Source organism: Puma concolor, chromosome A2 (assembly GCF_028749965.1).
Source record: "Puma concolor isolate L17-30 chromosome A2, mPumCon1.1.hap2, whole genome shotgun sequence".
NCBI classification, from domain to species: Eukaryota; Metazoa; Chordata; class Mammalia; order Carnivora; family Felidae; genus Puma; species Puma concolor.
In genome coordinates, this window is record NC_141668.1 from 168,932,917 (window position 1) to 168,942,092 (window position 9,176).

General features: G+C 61.3%; 1 protein-coding gene across 8 annotated transcripts in view; it reads left to right on the forward strand.

The window, feature by feature from the left end:
* DPP9 (dipeptidyl peptidase 9) overlaps window positions 1-9,176 on the forward strand; it is a 41,135-nt gene that overhangs the window by 13,925 nt on the left and 18,034 nt on the right. For 7 of the 8 annotated variants that reach the window (XM_086699413.1, XM_086699414.1, XM_086699418.1 and 4 more), the window contains 6 exons: window positions 82-250; window positions 970-1,083; window positions 4,354-4,482; window positions 5,564-5,625; window positions 7,028-7,128; window positions 8,815-8,992. In XM_086699413.1, the coding sequence (XP_086555539.1) occupies window positions 82-250; window positions 970-1,083; window positions 4,354-4,482; window positions 5,564-5,625; window positions 7,028-7,128; window positions 8,815-8,992 (753 nt within the window). Of the gene's footprint in view, window positions 1-81; window positions 251-969; window positions 1,084-4,353; window positions 4,483-5,563; window positions 5,626-7,027; window positions 7,130-8,814; window positions 8,993-9,176 lie in introns of those variants that run through there. The other variant, XM_086699421.1, reaches the window with a different exon arrangement.

Below are 9,176 nucleotides of genomic sequence, written 5' to 3' on the forward strand. Positions count from 1 at the left end.
TGAGCCCTGGTCACTGGCTGGGGGCAGGGCGGGTGGCCGGGCAACCTCCTGTCCCCCTGAGCCAGACCTCTGTGTCCCCAGGTGTCCCCCATGAAGCCCCTGGAAATCAAGACCCAGTGCACCGGGCCCCGCATGGACCCCAAGATCTGCCCTGCCGACCCCGCCTTCTTCTCCTTCATCAACAACAACGACCTGTGGGTGGCCAACATTGAGACAGGCGAGGAACGGCGGCTGACCTTCTGCCATAGAGGTGAGGCCACACAGGGGGCCGGCTCCTGTCCCGGGTGGGTGCTCGTGTGGACAGCCCCCAGCGCAGCTCCCAGAAAGGCCCCCCGTTCCCACTCCCGTTACCCCCGACCACCGGGCGCCTTCTTGGACCCTGCTGTCCCGGTTCCCCTGCCTGTGTGTCCTGCGTGGCTCTGCCCCGGCCTCATGGGGAGTCTGGCTGCCTGGTCCATAGTTTTCTCTGTGTGAGTTGGCCGGGGTGGCCTCTCCCCCTACCAGGTGCTTGTTCTGCCTCTGCTCACGTGAACCACCCCCCCCCCCCCCATTCCCGTCCGTCTCCTCCGAGTCAGGCTCGGGTCTCACGTGCTCCCTGAGTTCTCCCTCACCCCCCTGCTCCCCAGAAGTGACCTCCTTCTCCTGGATGTTGTGTGGAGCTCTGCACCAGTCAGGGGCTCCGGTCACACGGCCCTTCCTGCCCTCAGCCCCAGCGCTCTCTCCCTAAACCTGAAGCTTAGCCCAGGCGGCACGGACGCTGGCCGCGTCCGGAGACACCGTGAGCTGTGGTGGCTGGTTAAGGACGCTCCTGGCATTGAGCGGGCAGGGGCCAGGGCTGCGGGTCAACCCCTCAGCATTCCGGACGCCCTCAGCCGTAGGATGTTTCAGCCTCGAATGTGCGCGGTGCTTGGGGGCGGAGGCCGGCTGTGCGCTGCGTTCCTCACCGCATGCGGCTCTCTCCCTGTCCAGGCTCACCCAGTGTCCTCGATGACCCCAGGTCTGCGGGCGTGGCCACCTTCGTCATCCAGGAAGAATTCGACCGCTTCACCGGCTACTGGTGGTGCCCTGCCGCCTCCGGGGAGGGTAGGCGCCCTCGCGTTTGCCAAAGCGCTTCCTGCGCGTTCCTTCTGGTAGTGGAGCCACGGTCTGCCTGCTTTTCTGCTCTCGGCTCTTTTCGCTTAAAACAAACCGCAGAGCCTTTTGTGTCGATAGTCGTGTCCCAAGCCGTTCAGGCCGCTCTGACAGGACCCCACAGGCCCGGGGGGCTGGGGAACAACAGACCTCTTTTCCTCCGGGTTCTGGAGGCGAGCCGTCCAAGGCCGGGGCGCCAGCGGATACGGCGTCTGTTGAGAACCTGCCTCCTGGCTCACGACCACTGTCCTCTCCCCGCGTGCTCACAGGGCAGAAGGGCAGGGCGCTCGCTGGGCCTCTGTCATGAGGACACGCTCGTCTCAGTCCCGGGGCTCCCGCCCTCCTGACTTAATCCCCTCCCGGAGGCCCCACCTCCCCCCACCAGCGCCTTCGGGTAGGATTTGACATTTGAATTTGGGGGTACGAACTTTCTGTCCGTTGCAGTCAGGACACAGAGGACTCTGGTGACTCGCTGTCCCTGGGGTGATGATGGGCCACGGCGTGTTTAACTGGTTCCACACCTACCGACACTTCGGCTGTTGCCGGTGTTTGGTTTGGGTCTCGCCTTTTGTTATGAACGGTGCTATGGCCAACATTTTTTTTTTTAATTTTTTTAATGTTTACTGTTTTTGAGATAGAGACAGAGAGCAAGCAGGGAAGCGGCAGAGACACAGGGAGACACAGATTCTGAAGCAGACTCCAGGTTCTGAGCCGTCAGCACAGAGCCCGACACGGGGCTCGAACCCACGAACCGTGAGATCATGACCTGAGCCGAAGTCGGATGCTTAACCGACTGAGCCACCCAGGCGCCCCTGAACATTTTTATATACATCTTCTGATCTTCTGGGAGTTCTGTGGTTCTTAGCCAGGGACGATTCTGCTCCCAGGAGACCCCATGTGACATCTGGGGACATCCGTGGTTGTCACGACTGGGTGGCTACTGGTACCGAGCAGGCAGGAGACACGGGTGCTGCTCTGCGCCCTACAGTGGCCAGGACGGCTCTCTCCCACAAGGAGTGATCCAGCCCCAAATGTCAGCAGGCCCGAGGATCCTGAATCCTGCCACAGAGAAAATTCCAGCTATAAGAGAGCTGAGTGGAAGCTACACATGGCTTCGATCTTGATGGATTTCCTCTTTATGGAAGAAGCCAGATCAGTGGGTCCTTTTGTATCTCTGTGTCTTTGTCCCCGTAGTGCGGGGGTATCTTGTCCCCTCCAGTGTTCGGTCAAGCAAGATCCACCTTCTCTGGGTGGGGGACTTGTTTCTGGAACGTGCCGGTAGCATCAGACCCTCTTGTGCTGCTAATTGATTTCTCCGTGGCCTTCGTACCCCTGTGAGCTTCAGCGGTGCTCACGTCCCGGCCCCGGGCTCCGGCCGTCTGCCGTCAGAGCCCCATCTCCTGTTCGCTCTTGCCTCTAGTTCAACTCGCCTTGTCCTTAAATTAACTTGAAAGAAGACCTTATGGTCCTGCCATCAACAGAAGCAAGACACTAAATCCTGTGATACAAAGAAGCCAGCACGATATGTTTAAGTCGGCTCCCAGGAACGGGAGGGGTCGCCCCATCAGAGGGGCACCTGAGGCCGCCTGGTGCTGCCCGAGACTCAGGCCGGGTCGCAGGTTACAGGGGACAGGGCCATGACCTCTCCTTCCACTCGGGCCGGGCTCCTCAGCGCGCTGCCGTGCGGCGTGTAGCCCTGGGGCCTGTGCCTCTGGAGCTAGGGTCCCGGGTCAGCTCTTTCAGCCTGTGGCTGTCTGCAGGCCTGAAGCGTCCTGGTCGGTAAGATGGGGTCCTTGGCCACGAACCGGATCTCTCCCCCTCGGCACTCTGGACTTCGGGGCTGGCTCATCCTCTGTGCTGGGGGCCGTCCTGAGCACTGTGAGGTGTTGAACAGCATCCCTGACCTCTGCTTGAGGTGTTCCTCGGGCTCTGACCAGCTCAGGTGACCGACCCCTGGGCACACAGAACGGCCCTTGGTTGGGGTCCGCTGGTCTAGATGATCTCCGAGGTCCTTTCTCTGGCGTGCTGGTACCGGCTCAGAAACCCCTTCGAGGAAGAATCCCCCCCCCCCCCCCCCGCCGACGCCACGGCCGTCAGCCATCTGGGGTAGCCCCCTCCCAGACCCCACACCTGGGGTCACCTCCTGTGCTGTCTCGCATGAAGGGCTTTTCCTCGGCCATGGCAGCCCGAGAGTATTCTTCCTGGCTGTCGGGGTCTGGGGCCCAGGAGTCCTTCGTGCGGGGCAGGTGGACGCAGAAGTCTGAGGCAGGGGTTCGGGCTGCGGTGCGGCCAGTCCCACACCGTATGGCCTCAGGCCCGCGGCTCACCCCTCCTGTGCCCCCCTCCCCCCCCTGCAGACCGGGTGGGGCTGGGCCGCTGGTTCTGGAGGCACCCCTGCTCCATCTGGGGCGAGTCTCCAGTGGGGCTGTAGGACGCTGCAGACGGGGACCCTTTTCGGCAGCCTCAGGAGGAAGCAACAGCCGTGGGCTCCTTCCCCGTGAGGTCAGCACTGCCCGTGCCGCGTTCCTTTCCAAGCGGCCACCGCTCGGGGATTCACGCCCTTGTCACGATTCTTATCCCGAGCCTTCTTGAGCCGAGCCCCGCGTGTTACTCCGCGGGGGCCGCCAGAAGCGAGCCCCCCAGACACGGCGGCTCAACAATAAGCATTTACCGTCCTGGTCCTGGAGGCGGGAGGTCGGCCATCAGGCGTCCCCGGGGCTGCTTCCTCCTGGGGCCGCTCTCCTCGGTGTGCGGACGGCCGTCTTCTCCCCGTGTCCTCACGTGGTCGTCCCTCTGCGTGTCTGTGCCCTCATGTCTTGTTATGAGGACACCAGTCAGATTGGATCGGGCCACTCTGATGACCTCCTCTCAAACTCATCATCTCTCTAACACCCTGTCCCCAAATAACAGCCCCATTCTGAGGTGGTGGGGGCTCCCAACATGGGATTTCAGTTCAGCCCCATTATACCACACAGGGCCACATCTCATGCCGTTTCGTGCTAGGAACGGCTCGGTTCCTCCCATCGCGCAGGTGGGAACACTGAGGCCCTGGCGTGAGATGTAACGGTTACAGTAAACGGCAGGGCCAGGCTTCTAGCCGGGGGGCTCAGGCTCTTATCCGGGCCCTGCCATGGTAGAGCTGGGTCCCCTTCATGTGCGGCAGAAGGTGGGGTGACAGCAGGGACGTGTGGCGCCCCCAGCAGCTCCCCCTGCCCCTTCCAGGTCCGGAAGGCTGTAAGACGCTGCGGATCCTGTACGAGGAAGTTGACGAGTCTGAGGTGGAGATTATTCACGTGCCCTCTCCCGCGCTGGAAGAAAGGAAGACGGACTCCTACCGATACCCCAGGACAGGTGAGGGCACCGGGCAGTGGCCCGGGCTGCCCAGCAGGGCAGGCGTGCACCAACCAGGACCCAGAGAGGCGGGCCGCGCTCGACAACGGCAGCGGGGCCGGTGCCACTATCGGTGACCTCGGGGCCCGGAGAGATGGCGCGAGGGGGGGGGCCTGGGGGTGCGGCCCCATCCGAGGGCACGTCAGATACTTGGCACCTCGTGAGAATGCGGGCTCGAGTTTGCCCTGCTTCTCGAGGAGGCCGGAAATCCAGATGGCTCCAAGAAACGGCCTGCTTCTTAAACGCTCCCCGAATTATTTAAAAATGCCTGGCGAGCTAACTGAAAATACGTCGCAGGCCGGGCTCGGCCTGTTTTCGGTCCCCTGGGAAGCGTGTGGGAAGCGCCTACTATGTGCTCCACCCGACAGGGCCTTCCAGGGATCCTTCCCGTCCCTGGGGCAGGTGGGAAGGGTTGGCCCTCCTCCTGCCCCACTGCACGGGTGGGAAGCTGAGGCTCAGAGGGGCTGCCCGTCCCGGGGCGAGCACCGTGCAGGCCACGGTGGGGACTGATCGTAGGAGGGGCTGGAGCCTGACCCGCACCTGTCTGTGGCGAGTGCCATTTGGCCATCCCAGCCAGTAAGCCACGTGCCTCCCGACAGCTCGGGGCCCAGCTGAGGCACGGGGGACACGTGTCACCTGTCCGCATCGTTGACGGTCTTATTGTGGACGTGCCCTGTCTTTGCGACCAACTCTCAGGCTCTCCAAAGGCAGGGAGGCATGTTCTTTACGTTTTGTCCCCCCACGACCCGCCTTCCCACCCAGCACGGGGTCTGGCCTGCGTTCCTAAATGGTAAAGACGGTTGTCGCGGAACAAGGTCCAGGGCCAAAGTCAGAAAGGCCTGCCCGAGGGACTTTGTGCCCGGACCAGAGCGTTGACGTGCCCACGGAGAGACCTTTGGATACCTGGTCCCTTCCTGCCCCTCCCTCCCACGCTGGCTTTGTCACCTTCCTAGGGCATCACCCCACAGCCTCCGCCCCAGACACCTGCTCTCAGCCCTCACGGGCGACACCTGCCGGCCTCACCTCCCTTTCATTTCTGCAGGCAGCAAGAATCCCAAGATCGCCCTGAAGCTGGCCGAGTTTCAGACCGATAGTCAGGGCAAGGTGAGCGTGGCCAGGGTGCCCGGGGGGCGGGGGGGGGGGCTGGGTGAGGAGGGGTGGGGGCCGGGGTAGGTGGTGGAGATGGGGGGACAGTTGGGCGACATCAGCAGGCCGCTTGCCCCCTTTCCAGGGGCACGTGAACCCGAAAAGGCACTGCCTCCGTAGCGCCCCATCACCCTGCCTCGGTCTCGAAAATGAGTGGTGGCCCGGCCTCATCTGCCTCTGGGTGGTCCCGGGGTGTGAGGAGGCGATGCTGAGGAGCGGTCCTTCAGCAGAAGGTCCCACAAGAGCTTCCACAACAGTCTCCAGAGGAGAAAGCTCTGTTGGGTAGTCGTCCAGGGGACTAGAGCTCCGCCCCGGCCACTCCCCGTCCCTGGCATTTGGGCAGGTCCTCACCTATAACTTCGCCGGGATGGTCAGTGCTCCAGACGCTTCTCTCTGTCACCCCGGGTCAGTATCGACAACAAGTGTCCTTATCACCCCGGGAGCACTCGCTCAGGACCCCGCAGCCGGGAGGGCAGGAGAGGCTATAACCGAGAAGGGCCGAGGGGATGCCAGGTCAGACGGAAACCACCCCTCCCCCCAGGTCAGAGGTCAGAGCACTCAGACAGGCTGAGGAAGCTCTGGGACGTTTGTGCCGGGATGACTTTTTGTGTGAGGTTTCCCAAAAGGCGGAAGATAAAATGTGCTTGTTTTCACGATCGGGGGTTAGGTTTTGGTTTCGGAATGATCAGACCCTGACCAAAACCTTTCTACACTCCGCACCAGAACGTTCTGGCAGATGTTACACAGACCTGACGTTAGGTGGCTTCACTGAGCCCCTGCCAGCAACGTGGTTCTCGGCCCATCCTCCGGAACCGCCGAGCGCCGGCCCCGTTGGCCTCTGGGAAGCCGCGGCAGCTGGACGTTGTGTCGCCCAAGGCTGCCTGGCTCTGTGGTGACAGCCCAGGCCAGAGCCCTCGCTTTCCAGCCAACAGGCTGTCCTGACAGAGCCCCACATGCCGGGGGCTCAGACCACAGAAGCATGTTGCCTCCTGGCTCTGGAGCCTAAACGTCTGATAGCAAGTTGTGGGCAGTCCGGCTCCTTCTGCGGCCGTGAGGGGGTCTGTTCCCGGCCCCGCTCCTCGCCTCGTCCTGCCTTTTTTCACAAGGTGTCCTCTGCCTGGCAGCTGAGTCCTCACATCCCCCTTACGAAAGGGGGCTACCCTATTCCAGCACCACCTTAACTAATGACACTGTAGCCGCCCTGCTTCCGAATAAGGCCCTTTCTGAGGCACCGGGAGTCAGGACCCCGAGATAGGGATTTGGGGGACACAGTATCCCCCCCCCCCCCCAGCAGCGGCCATCTCCTCCCAGGCAACCTATGGTCGGGCCCACGTGTGACCTGAGTCCGCTCTCCCTTTAGATCGTGGCGACCCAAGAGAAGGAGCTGGCACAACCCTTCAGCACGCTCTTCCCCAGGGTGGAGTACATCGCCAGGGCCGGGTGGACCCGGGACGGCAAATAGTGAGTGTTGCCTTGTCACTCACCTCGTGACCCTGCGGCCACATCAAGGGCAAGTCTCTGGAGCCAGGCCCCGGGCCACCGCACGCAGGCCAGGCAGCCTGATGTCAGTTTCCGTATGGCCCGCGAGCCAAGAGCGGCCTTCATGCTTTCTAAACAGTTAGAAGTCAGAAAATCCAAAGAAGAATACCTCATCACACACGAAAATGCTATGAAATCCACATCTCAGCGTCCAGGAATAAAGTTTTATGGGCACGGGGCCACACTTGCTGGTGTCCAGATCGGCCGTAGCTGCTTTCGCGCCACGTTGGCGGGGTTGACGGGCTGCTTTTAAAGGGAACCGTGTGGTGCGCGAGGCTGGAATATTTACTTGCTGGCCCCTGTATCACAGAGGCAGCCTGGACCGAGGGGCCGGGCCTTTGGCGGGCGGCAGGCTCTGGCTGGAATCTCCTGTCCCTGTGGCATCGCCCTTTGGTTTTAGTCGTTCTCGCTCCGTGTTGAGATTCAGCTTCTCTACTTACGGTACCGACATCTCCGTTTAAGACACATGGTCCGTTTACAGTCGGAAAGGTGGAGGGGCACCTGGATGGCTCAGGAGGTAAAGCATCTGACTTCGGCTCAGGTCATGATCTCACAGTTCATGGGTTCAAGCCCCGTGTCGGGCTCTGTGCTGACAGCTCGGAGCCTGGAGCCTGCTTGGGATTCTGTGTCTCCCTGTCTCTGCGCCTCCTCCCCTGCTTGTCTCTGTCTCTCTCTCTGTCAAAAATAAACATTAAAAAATTTTTTTTAAATAAAAAAATAAAATAAAATAAAATAAAAACATAAGGCGCCTAGGTGGCTTAGTCCGTTAAGCCTCCGACTTCGGCTCAGGTCATGATCTCGCGGTTAGTGGGTTCGAACCCCGCGTTGGGCTCTGTGCCGACAGCTCGGAGCCTGGAGCCTGCTTGGGATTCTGTGTCTCCTCTCTCTGCCCCTCCCCCACTTGTGCTCTGTCTCTCTCAAAAATAAATCGTTAAAAAAAAAAAAAGGTACAGAGAACTTTTTTTCCCCCGTTTTGAGAAGTTTTATTTCAAAACAGTTGTTTTGAGGACAGAACATAACGATAGAGTAGCTCCCAAACGTGATTTTTAAGTGATACCTACACCAACGCGGGGCTCGAATTCACGGCCCCTCCACCGACTGAGCCAGCCAGGTGTCCCCACCTCCAACGGGATTTTGTCTTTTTGAAGTCGCCGTTTGCCTGCCTCTATCCCCAGTCCTTAAGGACTCAGGTTGTTTGACAGGATGAACAATTTTTTAACACACACACACGCACAAAAGTACAATGTCCATTCAGAGCAAAACAGGAAATAAAGGATAGTGAACGTGGGCTGAGGATTTGGCAGAAATTGCAGACGTCTTCGAAACGCTGCTCTGAGTCCTAATGACACGCGATGTTTCCAGAATGGTTGAGTTAGAGTTCTGTCGCCGCTCCCGCCCCCCCCCCCCCCCCCCAGCCATCTTCTCCGGAGGGCCTGTGCTATAACGAGAAGCCTTTGTGTGCTACCGGGTTACTCGGTCGAGTGTAGGCAAGGCCGCCAGAGGAAGGGTGGTTGTGACGCCACGCGTTCGGAAAGGGAGGCGTCGGTCACCCGGCTTCCCCCGCTGGGCCCTGAGGCCTCCGGCCGCTCTCTCTTGTCGCCCTCTCAGTGCCTGGGCTATGTTCCTGGACCGGCCCCAGCAGCGGCTCCAGCTTGTCCTCCTCCCCCCGGCCCTGTTCATCCCCGCCACCGAGGATGAGCAGGAACGGGTGGCCTTGGCCAGAGCGGTGCCCAGGAATGTCCAGCCGCACGTGGTGTACGAGGAGGTCACCGACGTGTGGATCAACGTAAGCGTGGGGAGACGCCGGGTGTTGGCCCCCCCCCCCCCCCCCCCCCGGGCCCCCAGATCTCCGGCTGGGCGGGGCGGGGGCGGGGCGGGGCGGGGGGCGGGGCGGGGGCGGGGCAGCGGGCCGAGTTCGCCTTCCACGGACGGACGCCTCCTGACGCACGTTCCGTCTTCTGCCCGGACAG